Below are 16,586 nucleotides of genomic sequence, written 5' to 3'. Positions count from 1 at the left end.
CTGTCCGTGGAGTTCTCCAGGCTAGAACACTGTCCTGGGTTGCCATTTCTTCCTCCAGGGGATCTTCCTGACCCAGGGGTCAGACCCAGGGAGTTACCTCTTGCTTTTTGACAAAGGGTTTTAGAATGCATAAGGTATCTCCCCGTCTTCTCTCTCCCCAGCCCCTTCAGTCTACCATCAGGCCGTGGCAGTGAAGTCGTGTTGGGGGAGGCCCAGAGGTGGTAAAGGAGACATTTTGGGTGTTGAACACCCATTGGCTGATTTTCCTCCTCGGGCATTTAGGTGGAAAAGAACCCCAGTTAAGTGCTGGGGACTTGGGAATGGCGCGTCTTGGAACCCATATCCCCAGGTGTCTCTGAGACCTTGAGCAAGTCATGTTACCACTCTGGGCTTCGGTCTTTCCGCCTGTCAAGGGGGCATCACTCCGTTCAAGGGTCTTGGCCCCGGCCCCGCAGAGAGGGCTGCTTTGAGAAGCAGAGAGTTTTATTAAGGCATCAAGTGCTGAAGGCATCCTTACCGTCATTAATAAAAGCAAAACAGGCTAGTGTATAAACCTAAGGTGAGGTTTTATCCTTTTATTTTTTTATTGTGGTAAAAGTCACTTAATATAGAACATTATTTTAACCACATTTAATGGTGCACTTCAGTGGCACTGAGTACAGCATTCACATAGTTGTGTAATTCTCATCATCCATCTCCAGAATTTCTCACTTCTCTAAACTGAAACTCTGCCCATTAAACACCAACTCCTCATTCCTCCTCCCAACCCTGGAATCTACCAATGTGCTTTCTGACTCGCTGAATTTCACTATTCTAGGTTAAGGTGTTGTTTTAATTTGTGGGAAAGGTGTTTAATCATATGCGAAAGACACCCTGCCTTCAGGCTCGAGTGGTGCTGCCTGATGTACATGAGAATTCACCCTCCACCGGCTCATCTGTGCATTTGCAGGAGGGCGTGCAGTTGTATTTTCAATATCTACTGCACTTATGAGTGAAGGAGCTTTAAAGTGATTTTCATCAACACGATCAAAATGCTAACAGCTGCTGCGGTTCATCAGACCACATCTGCACTTTTATTTTATGTAAGCTCATCAGTTGGACTGGATAATGTCATGGTTTTAATCACTGGGAGATTAATCAGCTCATTCCCGGGCAAACACACACAAGCTGGCCTGGATGAATTTACTTCTGTAGTGCCCGTATGTTACCATAAACATTGATTCAGAAAAAAAAAATTCTAGCGTGAGGAATTGTTCTTTGTGCTATCGAGGGAAAAACAAACAAACCATCCCCCCATCCCCAGTAAAAACCCCTGAACCCTGTCCACTGTGCCCAAAGTAATTGGCTGAGAAAGAGTCCTGTTAGAATTGCACCTTGACAGTGGCCTCTGAGATAGATGAAGATATAGCATGTTTATTTTCCACAGTGCTGTTTCCAGGGTGAAGGCATCGTGGTAAGTCTGGCCCATATAGAGGAAGAGGTTCCTGACAGTGATTTGCAAAACTGAACACCAGGATTCTTGACCTTTTTATAATCATCCTTCCTGGGCAGCAGCCTGTGCGAGAAGTCATCTGAAAAGAGGCTTTCACCTTTCAATTCCGAAGTCACAACCAGGGCAGAGCCAGGGCTGCCCATGACCATGGCCCTCGGTGCCACCTGCGTCCTGAGCTCTGTACCAAGCCAAGACCCACGACAGGTGATGAGGGGGAGAGTTCTCTGGTTCCGCACTCTTCTAGCCACTATGCTCACCCAGGCTTTTCTTCCATTTGTCGTTCAGCCACTCAGTTGCGTCCGACTCTTTGCGACCCCATGGACTGCAGCATGCAACGCTTCCTTACCCGCTTCCTTACCCTTCACTATCTCCTGGAGCTTGCTCAAACTCATGTCCATCAAGTCAGTGATGACATCCAGCCATCTCATCCTCTGTTGTCCCCTTCTCTTCCTGCCTTCAGTCTTTCCCAGCATCAGGGTCTTTTCCAGTGAGTCATCTCTTCACATCAGGTGGCCAAAGTATCAGAGCTTCAGCTTTAGCATCAGTCCTTCCAGTGAATATTCAGGACTGATCTCCTTTAGGATGGACTGGTTGGATCTCCTGCTGCCTAGGGGTCTCTCAAGAGTCTTCTCCAGTACCACAATTCAAAAGCATCAATTCTTTGGCACTCAGCCTTCTTTATGGTCCAGTTCTCACACCTGTGCATGACTACTGGAAAAACCATAGCTTTGATTAGACGGACCTTTGTTGGCAAAGTGATGTCTCTGCTTTTTAATATGCTGTCTAGGTTTGTCATAGGTTTTCTTCCAAGAAGAAAGCATCTTTTAATTTCATGGCTGCAGTCACTGTCTGCAGTGATTTTCTTCCATGTTCAGTTTTTAAAATCCTTCAGGCAGCAGCTGTTCCTGGCCTCTGGTAGGTTTTGTACTAAAGCTTAGAGGTCACTTTGCTTCTGTTGGGGTCAGTAGATGTTCAGAGAAGGAAGTAACAGAGCATCAAGCCTGGTTTTATCTCCCCAGCCAATTTTTCACTGCTAATATTTTCCAAATCAGGAAGCAGACATTACAGTAGGGGTTGGTAAATATCTTTATTGCTTTTATCTGATTGAAAAAGTAGTAGGTTATGGGCTCTTCATAAAAATTTCCAAGAAAAGTAGAACATGTAATATGAGAAGTGAAGCCTTTTCTGTGATCCCACCCTCCAGGGTAACTGGTACATATCCTTAGGGTGGAGGATATTTTTCTGTGTCTGTTTCCATGCATACGCCAACTTGTTTATCAGTTGTACACTTAGACAGGAGGTGATTTTGAGCTGTTGGATGTGTGGGTTCTGGAGACAGAACAGAGCTTGAATCCTGAAGGGCCATTTATCTGCTCACTTTCCCCTTCTATGATGTAGAGGGTATTAGGATTTGATCTCATGGGTTGTTGTGGAGATTCACTGAGATCGGATACAAGGTGTTCCCAGGTCCGGCTTGTGTGTAGGTTAATAAATGTTTTCAGAGGAGCTGAGAGTGGACCCTGGAGCTAAACCCTCTGATGTGACTCCTGGCTCTGTCTCTTATGAGCTGTGCTATCTTGGGCAAGTCACTTAAATGCTCTGTGCCTTAACTTCCCTCATCTGTAGAATGGGTATGATGATAACAACACCTGCTTTGTAGGGTTGCTGTAGCAATTAAATGAGCTAATATACTTAAAGCACTGTATCAGGCAGGTGTAAAATCAGCGCTCTGTGAGTGTTGGCTGCTGTTTTTATGATATAGACATAAGAGCTTCACTTACAGTTTTTGGTAACGTCCTTTTTTTTCCTTGGCACAGGCTGTCTTTTCCTCCGTGTTTTACTTTGCCTCCGTCCCCCTCTATCAAGGATTCCTCATCATCGGGTAAGAAAGTCCAGGCAAAGTATTAATTTCTAATGAGCCACCCCTAAAATGCCGCAGAAGAAGGAAGAAGCATTGTGTTAAAGATGCCTCAGTCCTCAGGTCAAGGCTGGTCCGGCAGTCTGGTTTAGAGCCTTCTATGATTTTGAACTGATAAGGTCATAACCAGACTGCAGAGGTAGAGTCCAGTCTGTTTGTGGCCGCTCTGACCTGATAATTGAACAGTGCTTTGCCTGCGAGAGCCTGAGGCTATCAGATAATTGGCAACTGGGCAAAACTGAAGTCCCTGAGGGGTCTTAGGAAAAGCGGAAAGAGGGCATCTGGAAAGGACCCTCGTTGGATGGCCGCCTGCAGCAGGCCACCTGCTGGTGAGTCTCTGGAGAGCCTAGCCCTCCCAGGGGCACAGACCCTTGACAGACCTTGTGCCGTGACCTGTGACCCTGTCCCTTGGGCGTTTGCTGCCATCACATCCACCCCTGTTCCTGACCTGGAATTTGTGACGTTCCTTTGGCCCTTTTCAGAGGATGTGCTGGTCTCTGAGTTACCAGGGAGGTGGGGTCTGGCTTCCACACGCCCCAGGTAGATGCTGGTAGGGCCCCTGGTTACCAAGGCGGAAGGCACAGAGGGGCCGGCTGGTCCCAGGGCTGTCTTACAAAGTACGTCTTCTAACGTTCAGCCTGAGCCGGCCCTGGGGAAGATGGCCTGCCCTTTGTCAGGTCCTGGAACCGTGGCGGGACCTGCCAGAACAGAGCCAGGGCTTTATGCTGCCCGTGCCTCCCTGGGGCCTGGTCCCCCTCCCTCTCGGGTTCTATCTGCTTGCTCCCACCTCACCTGCGCGGCTCCGGCCCCGCGGGCCGCGTCGCTGCTCCTCGCACAGGACAGACACACTCCCACCTCGGGGCCTTTGCACTTGCTGCTGCGTCTGCCCGGGAGGCCCCTCCCTGGACACTGGCGCGGCTTCCCCCCTCCTCTTGCAACTGTCTCATCTCTCGTCCACCTTCTCTGCAGTCGCACCATCTCACCCCACGTCTTATTCCCTCTTCTCTGTTGTATTTCTCTCCTCAGCACCTTACCTCCAATACACAGTATGGTTTACTGAATTTGTTTTTTGACTCCCAGCACGGGAGCTCTCTGAAGGCAGGCGTTTTTGTCTGCTTTGCATCTTGAATCTCTGGGCTTCAAACCGGCCCTGGCATACTCCAGGTGCCCCGTGCGTGGGTGTTGAATGAAGCAGGTCTCCAGAGGCAGGCGGGGGTCGGGGGGCACCTGGCTGGAGTTCCACTGGCTGGATCTTAGCTGAGGGGATCTTTTTTCTCGCAGGTACTCCACCATCTATACCATGTTTCCCGTATTTTCTCTGGTTCTGGACAAAGACGTCAAGTCGGAAGTGGCCATGCTGTACCCCGAGCTCTACAAAGACCTGCTCAAGGTTCACCAAGCCCCTTCCTCCTCCACCCCATTTCCTCCTGGCTTCCTGCTTCCTTTCTCCCCACCCTCCCTACTTCTTTATTTAAACTATAAATTGACATATATTTAATGCAGCATGGTTGCCTCATATGGGCAAATATTTTCTGACTTAACCCACAAAGCTGTTTTGTGGCTGTGGTCGCATCTTTCTTTTTATGATACATTTCTTAGACCTTTTCTCACCGTCTCAGCAGAAGGTGTAATATAGACTCTACTCCAATTGTCTGAAGACCTCACATTTCTATTTCTTTTAACGTATTTCACACGGACCCTCCGTGTCTGGTGTGAACACACGTGAACTGATGGCTTTCTCACTTTTGGGAGGAAGGCGTGGGGGCTTAGCATTTTTCTTAAAGTGTTGTATGCACGTGCAAAGAATGTTAAACCGTAACACTGATATGTCAATAGAAAACAAACCTCCTCATACCTCTTTTACAAGCCCCTGACAGCTCTGTTCTGTAGCTGCTTCTTGTGCCCCTGGAAACGCTCTTACGTGCCCTCCAGAAAAGTCTGTGTGTGTGTAATTGCCTTTTTTTGTCCTCAAGGAATTTTTAATAAGGAGCAGCTTTATTTCATCTAAAATCACTTCTCTTTTTTAAAAAACGTCATTTTTGTAATATATTTCGATGTGTGTGAGCCACTGTTGCGATGAAAACAGGTCAATTGTCTTGTCTGGCTAGAGGGGCGTCTGAAGGCAGCTGGCGCCCTGGCCGAGCAATACCCACTGACCTGCTCTGTCTTCTCTCTCGTTCAGGGACGACCATTGTCTTACAAAACATTCTTGATATGGGTTTTGATCAGCATCTATCAAGGTAAGGATGGGCGAGACCACCTGTTGTTTTGTGCTCTGGCCTTGGCCTGAGAGTCAAATTTACTGTTCTGTTGTCTGTATAGCACGAAGAGAAACAGCTAGAACCTTGAGACAGCAGTTAGGAGTGTGGCATTGTGCCCACGGAACCCTCTGCAAGTCCTGAGGACTTGATTGTGGGGCCCAGAGTCACACATGTGAGGTGGTGCTGTCAGCTAAACTGAGACAAAAATCAGAGAAAGTGTTAGTCGCTCAGTCGTGTTCCACTCTTTGTGACCCCATGGTCTGTAGCCCACCAGGCTCCTCTGTCCATGGAGTTTTCCAGGCAAGAATACTGGAGTGGGTTGCCATTACCTTCTCCTGGGGATCTTCCCCACCCAGGGATTGAACCTGGGTCTCCTGCATTGCAGGTAGATTCTTCACCACCTGAACCCCTAGGGAAGCCCAGAGAAAAATGTAACTAATACTAATCATAGTTTGCTGAGGTGTTGGAGTCACTGTAACAAAAAAATGTTTGCTTTCTGGGATGTCCTGATACATTTTCTGAGGTCCAGCTCTAGTTTTTGAACAACGTATTTACTTCCGTGGCCTCCAGAGAGGGTCCCTCAGACTGCAGAGGCTTTGTAAGACGATTTACTGGAATATGGAAAGGAAATATCAAGCCCTCTTTGTATATACTTTTTCCTCACTCTTTTTAGAATTGCTGTTTATCGGTGTGTGTTTTAATGTATCTGATGTATTTGTACAGTGGGCCTGCTTTCTGTGTCTGTCTGCACAGGTACACATGGATAGTTCACAAATACATATCTTCCATTAGGGATTCATGCTTAGTGATTTTTACTGATGAGATGATGTGTAGTTAAAAAGTATAGAGACCATTGCATTTGTTGGTGGGAGGCTGCACTGTCATTAGAACAGTTTGACGGGGTCTTTTTGAGAGGTATAGCAAAGTGACGTGTGTATCTGGTTGAAGAAAGCAAAGCCTATGTGAAAGTTCATAATAACAAGCAATGGCGCTTTCCTGCACCCCCACCCCCACCCCCAGCTCTGTTGTGACAGACTCACCTGAGTTTCGGGGCTTCACCGTCTCCTGGCCCTGCCCTTAAGCAGTAATCTCACATAGCTAGTGTGTTTGATCAGCACCAGACATTGTCCGTTCAGTTCCTGCAATTCTGGATGAAAAGGTACTTACCTAGACTCCCCACTTCCTTTCTCTTCTCAGCGTGAGAGCAGGATTTTCCGAGTCTCTCTTAGCTGCCTCTATCATTTTGTGCGTGTTTTGGGGGGTGGGGGTTAGAAGAGACAAAACATAGGCTTTACCATCATAACTCTTTTGACGTGCCCATTGCAGTAGTGTTCAGTATATTCATGTTGTTGTGAAACCAATCTCCAGAACTTTCTCAACGAGAACGGAAACTGTGTGTCTATCCAACAGCAAACACTTCTTTCCCTTCCTCCCCACAGCTCCCTGGTAATCACTATTCCACTTTGTGTCTCTACGAACATGACTACTTCAGAGCCCTGGTATAAGTGGGATCTCACAGTATTTGTTCTTTAGTGGCTGGCCACATCTGTCATTTCAAATAAAATACAAAAACCTCTATTTCTTGTTCCACCCAATCCAGATAGTTGCCCTCTTCTTCTGCCTCTTTTCCTTTCTTTCCTATCTGTCTTTTCCTCTCCCTCCCAGTGATCAACTCTCAGTGTGTATAAGTCAAAAGGAGTGTAGCAAAACTAGGGACTTCCCTGGCTGTCCAGTGGTTAAAACTCATGCTTCCAGGGGGTGTGAGTGTGATCCCTGGTTGGGCAGCTAAGATCCCACATGCTGCCCAGCGTGGCCAAAAAATTTAAAGGGGGGAAGAAAAAGGAACATAGGAAAACTGAAATCTGCTGCCTCTTTCAAACCTCCGTGAAGGACCTCTCATTACCTCCTTGACCAAATGGTGCCTTTCATGTCTAAATGGAGAGGAGAGGGATCAGACGTGGGTGAGCAGGCTGTGTCCTGGGGGCTGCGGGGGCGGCCCGAGCCCCTCCTCACGCGGACTCCCCCCCCCCACCCCGCAGGGAGCACCATCATGTACGGGGCGCTGCTGCTGTTCGAGTCAGAATTCGTGCACATCGTGGCGATCTCCTTCACGTCACTCATCCTCACGGAGCTGCTCATGGTGGCCCTGACCATCCAGACCTGGCACTGGCTGATGACGGTGGCCGAGCTGCTCAGCCTGGCCTGCTACATCGCCTCCCTGGTATTCCTCCACGAGTTCATCGGTAAGAGCCCCGCCCGCCCCCGACGCGCACACACTTAGATCCTGCCCATCGGGTCCAGGGGCCTCAACGTGGGAAGGGAGGCAGGCCCCTCAGTGCGCATGGCCTGGGCCCGGTGTCCAGCAGGCCTTTGTACTCAGCAGCCCTCCTTGTCTCACTGGCATCCCGTGGGCCAAGGGACCATTGACAGCCTCCTGGAACTGAGGCCGGTGGGCATGATCTCAGTGCTGAGTGTGGTCTTTAAACCACACCCCGTGCCCACTGGCTTAGAAGGGGATTTGTTTAATGCGAGGATCTGGTGGGCTTTCTCCAGGGAGCTGGTCACCGTGCTGGGCTCCTTGGAGCTGCGGAGCTGGTGAGCCAAGTCAGGCTTGCTGGAGAATAAATGACAGTCAGCAGGACTTAACACTGCTGCTGGCTTGAGAAGCTCTGCCTTATGGCAAAGGCATCTTCCATCCTGCCTCTTCTTTATCAGCAAACTGCTCCTTAAGAAGATTTTGATAAAGCAGCATTCCCATGGAAGGGGAACTCTTAGAACACTTGCACACTTGCTTGGAAAGCCTCTCTGAATGGGTTTTGTGAGCACCTACATTCGCTTTTCAATGGCTTGACTCCGGGGAGTCACAGAGGCTTGCCAGACAAGCCTGCCCTCAGGAGCTTCAGTCATTGCTTTAGACAGGGACCTGCCCATGGGTGGCCCATGAATGGGCCTTCGGTGTGGCACTTAGTAGGTGCTTACTCAGTGCCCACTGCATTTCCTCCAGCTTCTGCTCAAGAGGCAGGGGAGATGCTCCCAGTTCTGCTGGGAGCTAGCTGTCGCTCCTCTCTTGCAAAAACCACCTAACCGCAGGGATGACTGTCCTGCAACCAGGAGGGGATCTCACGCCACACACCCCCTAAAATCATGCTCTTCCTGACTAGGGGTCTCCACCCCCTTCTTCCACCCTCAGACCTGGCTCTGGCTTCTGTGACTAGCGCCAAAAAGCCGCTCGGAAGCAGAACCATGTATTTGAGCGTCCCTTTCTGCCAGGTTTAGAAAGAAAAACCTTCAGCTGTCAGATTCCAAATCAAAAACACCTGGAAGGGTTCCCCCGTCCCCGCATAGTTTTCTTTTCCCAGTTGTTGAAAGTAGCATTTGATGGAAGATCGGGAAGCTGCAGAAGCAGGTCAGAGGGAGGAGGGGAGCGCAGCTGTCAGGCTGACGGCCCGGGTGCTCCCGGCGCGCCCCCCACGGCCCTGCCCCTCCCACAGCTGTGCTCTGTTTGCCCGCAGACGTGTACTTCATCGCCACGCTGTCCTTCCTGTGGAAAGTGTCTGTCATCACTCTGGTCAGCTGTCTGCCCCTCTACGTCCTCAAGTACCTGCGAAGACGGTTCTCGCCTCCCAGCTACTCGAAGCTCACGTCCTAGGCCGAGCGCGGGAGGGGACCCTGGGCTCCGCACACGCCTGGCGGGCAGAGTCCAAGTTGTGTTCCTGTTGACCACCGCCCGGGGACGCTGTGGCTCTGGGCTTCCGCGGAGCCCCGGCCTGGCATACGCGGGAGGCAGGCGCCCAAGGGCCCCCAAGGGCCTGTCTGAGCCCCTGGCGATCCACGGAGGACTGAAGGTGACTCTGAAAACCCGTGACTCGGCTGAGAGGTTGACACGTGCGTCACCGCGCAGGCTTCCTTACGACTTGAATTTCATTGTCATGTGCTAAAAGTTTCTGTCCAGTTGAAAACCGTAGAGGGTTTCTCGTTTTAAACCATCCCAACGTGTGTGCACTTTTTACGTCTTTCTGTCCTTAAAAAAACTGGTTTCAGAGAAAGATAGAGCTCCTGGTGTAGGTTTGGAGGAAAAGACAGGGACGTTTGGTTAAAAAAGTTAAGCCGACAGTAATCTGAATTTTGAAACGCTAAATATCCTCTCTAAGGCAGCCTGGCTTATCAAAACGGCGCTGGATTCCTAGAATTACAAAAAAACCATGAGAAGGGAGCGAGAGAGGCACGTTTTCCTTCCTCCAACTCAGCGTCTACAGCCCCAGCGTTCACGTCACCTACCACCTCGTAAAAGAATTTCAAAGGTGTTATCTTGCTTTCTTCGGACCTGGTAACAATTACAAAGCCCGTGGCTATCTGAGGACACCTGGGACTTTTTTCTTTTTTCAGCAGGAAGTGTGCCACTGGGCAGCCTCTCGACCTGCCGACAGCGTGACAAGAGACTCGACTAATTCTTTAGACAGTGTTGCACATGTGGCTCAGATGCTCCGAGTCGAAGTGGAAAGGTCAGGGATGGGGGCTCTTGACGTCCCCAGGAGTCTGTTTCCTGGTAGGAGGAATTGCTGAGGACACGGCGACAAAGGTGGACATGTCTTATGCGTTGCAGGTCACCGGTGGCAGCTTTGAGTCAGGAGCCTGGGGCGGGGGGAGGCCTGGACTGCAGCTCCGGGGTGTGGGCTCGCTTGCACTGCCTCCAGATTTCAGGGGAAACTCGCTGAAAGGCAGCCGCGAGTGGAGATTCCTCTCCCCAACCAGGGTGGGGCCCTTGCGCGACTGTTTCTTATAAAGCCGGGGCTTCTTGTTTCAGAGGAAGGAGAGACTTGGCGAGTGCTGGCCGTGGCCCCGCAAAGCTTTCTTGGGTTTTCAAGTCTCTCCTTCCAGAAGCCACATGTGCATGCCAGAAGGGTTAGGTTGGTGGATCTGCAAGAGCTGATCATGCTTGAGATCTTAGATTTGTGATTAATTCTTTCTGACTGCGTCCCCTGCAGCTCTTTGGCCTGGTTCTTCTTCATGTGCTTCAGAGGTGTATGTTATGCCCCCCTACCCCCCGCAAGGAGAAGCCCACTCTTGGATTGCTGGGGACCCCAGGTCCTTGCCTTTGGACCGCTTGATACACTGATGTATTTCCGTTGCCCTCTTAAAACTTTATAGAATGACAATAAGTTGCAGGCATTGCTAAATTGGCTATGACATCACTTCTATTTTTGTTTTTAAGATTCTGCAGTTTTGCGAGATTTTTCCCATTCTGTCCCAGCCATTTCTGCCCCACAGGAAATAAATGTTGCATTAAATGAATGGTTATTTAGGAAGAAGATCTTGCTCCAAAACTTTGAGAAAGGATGAGCCAGTCTGACGTCCTAGCAGGGTGATTTAATGTGGTTTCAGAGGTGGGGCGGGAGGAAGGTGTGCTCAGCGTTTTTGCACCTGTCTGTCTGCCTGGACATCAGCCCTGTGGACCCATAAATCTGAAGGTCCTTCTGCCATTTCTCAAGCCCTGACCTTGGCCTTGTTCACAGACAGATGATGGCTTCCACAGGAAGGTCTCCTGGAACCCTCAGTAGGAAATGTTCAGATTAACAGCAGAGATGGGGAATGAAGATGATCTCTGGATTTTTCTTCACTTCCCAGTTTTGATCGAGGTGCTTGAGTTGACTAAACTCCTTCCTGGCATCTGAGAGGGAGAAGGGGTCGCAGGGGAGTGGAAGAAGCTGTGCCTGGAGGTCGCATGTGCTCCTTTCTGCCATCCGTAAGCCCTCTTGTTCTATCTCTTGACCACTCCCTGGGAGAGGCAGCCAGGAGCTGGAGGATCCAGCCTGCGAGTGGAGCCCAGAGGCCGTGGCCACCTTGGGGAGCCACCCTGCCGGCAGGCAGCCTGTCCCCACCGCCTGCAGGCGTGCCGAGCGTCTAGGAAAACGCTGGAGACCCACAGGGTGGGAGCCACGAGTCAGCTGAGGGTACTGGATGCTGACCTGTACACATCAGACGTAATCCTGCAGAGCCGGCGCACACGGGCACTTCCGGCTTAGCTTCGCTGTGGGCAGAAGACAAGGACGCAAACAAAACCCCTGTTTTACAGGAAGCTCCTGAGTTCATAAACCTTAAGCAGAAGATTCTGTTCACCACCTGGAAAGGAATTTAGGAAGCACCGTTGACAGCTTGGAGGTCCCCCTCCTCACCTTGGAACTCAGTGGCCCCGAGTCTCCAACAGCCAGTTTGATTGGAAGCCAGAGACCCCCCCAGCGCACAGGCACAGTGCTGTTTAAATACTTTTCCTCAAAGTTAAAAAAATGACACCTCCCCCTGCCCTCCAACAACACTAGATACTTCTTTTGTTACTTGACTATTCTTCTTGTGTCTTTTGGTGATGGTTGTGTGTCGGCAGGTGAGCGTCTGTTTGGTGTGTCTTTTATTCCTCTGTTCCTCCCTCCCTCTCTCCAGGAGAAGGACCGGACAAGCTTCTCCAGCTTGAGTGGCTTCCTGTCTCTGCCTGTCTCGATGCCCATTTTGAGAGCATGTATGTGCACCTGTGCGTTGTCAGTCGTGCGTGGTGAGGCTGGTCACCCTTGACTTTTCCCCGAAGTGAAGAAGGGCATCCCAGGGAGCACCTAGACTTTGGAGCAAGACCATCTGTTTACAGCCACCTGGAGCCGGGAGGCCCAGAGCTGAGTTTCCTCCCAGCTCATCGTATCCAGATCCCAGACTGACTTCCCTAGTGAAACCCTTTTTCGTAGCAGTGATGTTGAATACCAACGTCTGCTTACCCTTTTCCCCATATGGTTTCCGCTGAAAATTTAGACTATACTGACGATACTTTTGAATGTATTTTGAGCTTTTGTGCTCATTGGGAATTGACACGATCATGCCTGTTTTTCTTTCTCCAGACTTTTGCTTTCATACTTTGTTTTGTTTTTCCTAGGGTGGAGATGGGAACGCCCTTGTGCGTTTATGGGGCAGCATTTTAAACCTCGGCCAAAATTGCAAATGGGACCTATATGTTCTTGTGCTCCATCCTTTCTAAGGCCAACACCCATCAGCCATTTTTATCTTTGACCTTTCTCGCGTGTTTGGAATGTGCGTGTGTGTGTGAGTGTATGATGTCACTTCAAGTGTTTCAAAGACGTACTTGGTTTTCACTGTGTTAAAATCCTGTCATTCACGGTTTTCTTTTTCATTAAGAAATATGCAAGGAGCTTTGCAAAGGCAACAGACTTTATTTCTCTCACCTTTTAACATAAAGCGCTTTTTTTTTGTCGTTTATATATACTTCTTGGGAAATATTTCCATGAATTATGTCCATTCTATCTTAGAAAAATGTGTGTACGTTACGCTTTTGTGCGAATCCTAGAAGCACGTGAGCAGCGTGGCAGTCCTTGGAGATGTGCAGTATCTTTCCGAGCCAGCGCCTTGCTCGTCTTCTCTGTCACAGTGTGGCTGGAGGCACTGTCTGTCGGTGTTGCTGGGCAGTGTCAGTGCATGTGGTGTTTGTTGGGGGGGCAGCTGGGGAGGGGGCATGGTATTTGCCAAAAAAAAAAAAAAATTGTGGTTCATTTATTATTTTGTTGCAATGGGTCTGACTGAATTCCTGTAGGACTCCTTGACTTGCCTCATTAGTAGATTATCTGTAATCCTCATGGCAGATCTTCACCAGGACAGCGTTTTTTGATTAGAGAGAAGCTCTGGTACAAAACTTTGAGTTTAGCGGGAACTCCCAGATGATTTACATGCTTGCTCCCGTGATGACACACATGCGATCCGGCGTGATCCCGAGCGGTTCTGTTTTCGTTGTCTGCCAGCGTGGCCCCTTGTGTTGCCCAATAAAGCTTGTGTACTCTCTGCCTTCGGGGATCATTTTAATGTGTGCAGAAACATGAAATTCTGGTGTCAGAATGAGAGTTTTTATGATAATGCTCCTATTTTGTGTGTGTCTTGTGGTACATGTAAAGAGCTTTTTCTCTGGGTAAAGAAGTATTCCAATTTCAGCAAAAAACCCCACAAATCCATGCATTATTTATTATTCTGTACTGTTGCCTATTCCAGGCATGTTAGAACTTCAAAAAATGATCTCTATAAAAAAAGCAAACATTTATTTTATGATTCATATTTTATTTATACCCACAGTCTTTGATTGCTTTGAGTATGTTTTATTGGGGGCTTCCCTAGTGGCTCAGTGGTAAAGAATCCGCCTGCCAATGCAGGAGACATGGGTTCGATCCGAGTCAGGAAGCTCCCCCGGAGGAGAAAATGGCAACCCATTCCAGTATTCTTGTCTGGGAAATCCCATGGATAGAGGAGCCTGGCGGGGCTACATATAGTCCATGGAGTCACAAAGAGTCAGACACAACTGAGCAACTAAACAACAACAACCTTTTATTAAGCGATAAAAGATTCAGGAACCCGGTCACTTAAGTTTTAGGGAAAAGACGTTTTGAAGCTATTGTGTAGAATGCAGAGGACATTGTGTTTCATTCATTTAATATGTTTGTCAACCAGGGGCGATTTTGTCCTGCAGGGGACATGGGCAATGTCTGAAATCATTTTGGTGATCACAACTTGGGGGGGGAGGTGGGTGTACTCCGCTGGGATCCAGTGAGGACTGTGCAGGGATGCCGCAGGGCACCCTACATGTCACCGGGCAAGCCCACCTACCACAGAGGATCATCCAACCCAGTGTCCGAAGTGTTGAGGCTGAGAAACCCACGCACAACCTGCCCTTTGTAGGAGCCTTCGTTTCCAAAGGAGCCCAGCAGTATAAACTCCTGGTCTCAAGAAGCCAGTTAGCATCCAACGGGCCAAATGTTTTAATTAGCAGCTCTTTGCAGTGCGGGCTGCTGGTTTCCTCTCACTGGCTGTCAGCTGAAAGGGCCATTCTCAGTTTACGGATTAGAGAGGGGATTGTACATCAGCTGTGCCCGGTCAACAGCGGCTCCCTGGGCCCATGTGGGGCGCATGCGCAGAGGGACAGTACTTTTCCTAACCGCGTGCCGTGGATGTAAAGGCTTCAGGCCGCCTTTGCCTGCTGTGAAATTCCATGACCGTGCAGGCGCTGCTCCCTCCGCGCCGCTAGGGGGAACTTGAGGATCGAAAGACCTTTCTGTTTCCTGTTTTCACCAGCCCGCCGGGCCCTCCATACCCGACTGTTCTGTTTCAAGATGCTGCTTTCATAGCTTCAGAATTTTATTTCATGGCCAACGGCTCCGTTAAAAACAGACATTTCTTTTTATGTTGTTGACCGGACTGTTTTGCTGGACTTCGCTTGAAGGAAAAAAAAAAAAAACAGCAAGATGGGGGCAGGGTGAGATGAATATTTGATCTCAGATATTTGCATTTTTGAATAATTGGCAGCTGGGAAGCCTTGCCCTCGCTGCTCTTCGGGCTAATAAGGTTTAGAGACGAAATGTTCCATCACCCCAAGTACTTTAGCTGTTTTTGTTATGAAACTTTTCAGGGTGACATGAAACCCTGCGGTATTTGTGAGCTGATCTGTAAATGATGGATTTGCTCACCTCAAAATAGAACTGTAGTCGCTCCAGACTTTCCACAAGTCGGAGCACAGTAACAGAATTCATTCAGGACTTGCTAATTTCCTACTTTAAATGGGTTACATAACAGAACGGTCCCGCCTTCTCGCCTCTCAAAACTACCCATGAAGTGATGGTGAGATGTATCGTTAAAAGCTAGAAATAGCTTTGCTAAACTCTGGGAAAAAGATGAGGTTTTTTTTTTTTTTCTTTTTCTTCTAATAGTCCCCCCTTCCCTTTTTTTCATCCAAACATTGCATAATGTTAAAAAAAAAAAAGTCAAATCTTTCCGTGGGATTTAATTTCGTTCTCCATGTGGCTGTGGTCGGAGGGGTAACTTAAGTACTTTGGGGGCTGGCAGATTTTTGGAGGGTCACGCACTCCCGGATCGGTTTTCATTTGAAGCGTTAGCAGAGAAAGACACCCGATCCTGGGGTTTTTCCCCTTCCCTCCCACTCCCCCTTTTGTGGATGAGTTATCTACAACATAGCATCTTTTCAGAAAGCCTGCCTTCTCGTAGGAATGCCAAAGCCACACTCCACTTTCCATATTGAGGTTTTGATTTTGAAATGGATTCGCCTTAAAATTTGGGGTAACTGAATCATATGTGAAGTCCCCAGCCCCACAACCTGCGTCCAGTGACCAGCCAGGTCTCATATCTTAGAACTCAACCTGTAGCTTCTTTTGCTTACATCGGGAGTTTGGTGTTCTAAGTGCCTGCTGTTTGTTTCCAAGAGATTTAAGAACTTTTCCCCCCTTTTATTGGTTCTAGATAAACCCAGAAATATATATTATTTTACTTCCTTCCAGAACGGTTGCAGAATCCAAAAAAAGAGGGATTGGAATTGTGTGGAATATGCTGATATTTTCATTCATTCATTTGCTAAATATTTTTTGAGCACCTACTATGTGCTGGGTACCATTCTTTGGGCTGGAGGCACAGGAGAGAACAAGATGGACAGTCCCTACCCTTGTAATGATGATCTTCTTCTGTGTGGGAGAGACAGGGGACATGCAGGTACAGACTCCAATGTCCTCCAAAGAAAGCAGGGTGAAGGGGAGACAGAGAGGGATGATCTGGTATAAGTAAGGATAGAGGAAGTGAGGGGGGTCAGAGAAGAGCCCTTTGGGGTGGACCGTTGGAACAGAAGCCTGAAGGATGAGAGGAAAGGAACCGGGGGAAGTGGTGTTCAAGTAGCAGGGTGTGCAAAGGCCCTGGGGTTGGAAAGGCTGGGTGTATTGGAGAAGCAGAAAGGAGGGCGCATGGCCGGAGTGCTGAGATGAGGGTGGGGAGGCAGGAATGCCAACCCCCCCATCCGTGGCATCCAGACTGAGTGCTGTGAGAACCAAGCAAGCATCTTAAAGTTGGCTCTAGTATGTCAGAACCTGAACGATGTCCG

At 49.0% G+C, this 16,586-nt stretch overlaps 1 protein-coding gene across 12 annotated transcripts in view; it reads left to right on the top strand.

The window, feature by feature from the left end:
• Window positions 1-13,504, top strand: part of ATP9A (ATPase phospholipid transporting 9A) — a 130,767-nt gene extending 117,263 nt beyond the window's left edge. For all 12 annotated transcript variants that reach the window (XM_081557255.1, XM_081557253.1, XM_081557259.1 and 9 more), the window contains 5 exons: window positions 3,310-3,374; window positions 4,692-4,800; window positions 5,593-5,650; window positions 7,711-7,914; window positions 9,184-13,504. In XM_081557255.1, coding sequence (XP_081413381.1) covers window positions 3,310-3,374; window positions 4,692-4,800; window positions 5,593-5,650; window positions 7,711-7,914; window positions 9,184-9,320 — 573 coding nt within the window. In that variant the 3' untranslated portion in view covers window positions 9,321-13,504. The remainder of the gene's footprint in view (window positions 1-3,309; window positions 3,375-4,691; window positions 4,801-5,592; window positions 5,651-7,710; window positions 7,915-9,183) is intronic.
• Window positions 13,505-16,586: the final 3,082 nt, after the last annotated feature.

The sequence above is a fragment of the Giraffa tippelskirchi genome, chromosome 13, assembly GCF_054371585.1.
Source record: "Giraffa tippelskirchi isolate mGirTip1 chromosome 13, T2T-mGirTip1v1.2.pri, whole genome shotgun sequence".
In the NCBI taxonomy this organism is placed as follows: Eukaryota; Metazoa; Chordata; class Mammalia; order Artiodactyla; family Giraffidae; genus Giraffa; species Giraffa tippelskirchi.
The sequence above is the reverse complement of the archived record's forward strand: the minus strand, read 5'-3'. Positions and strand labels throughout refer to the sequence as shown.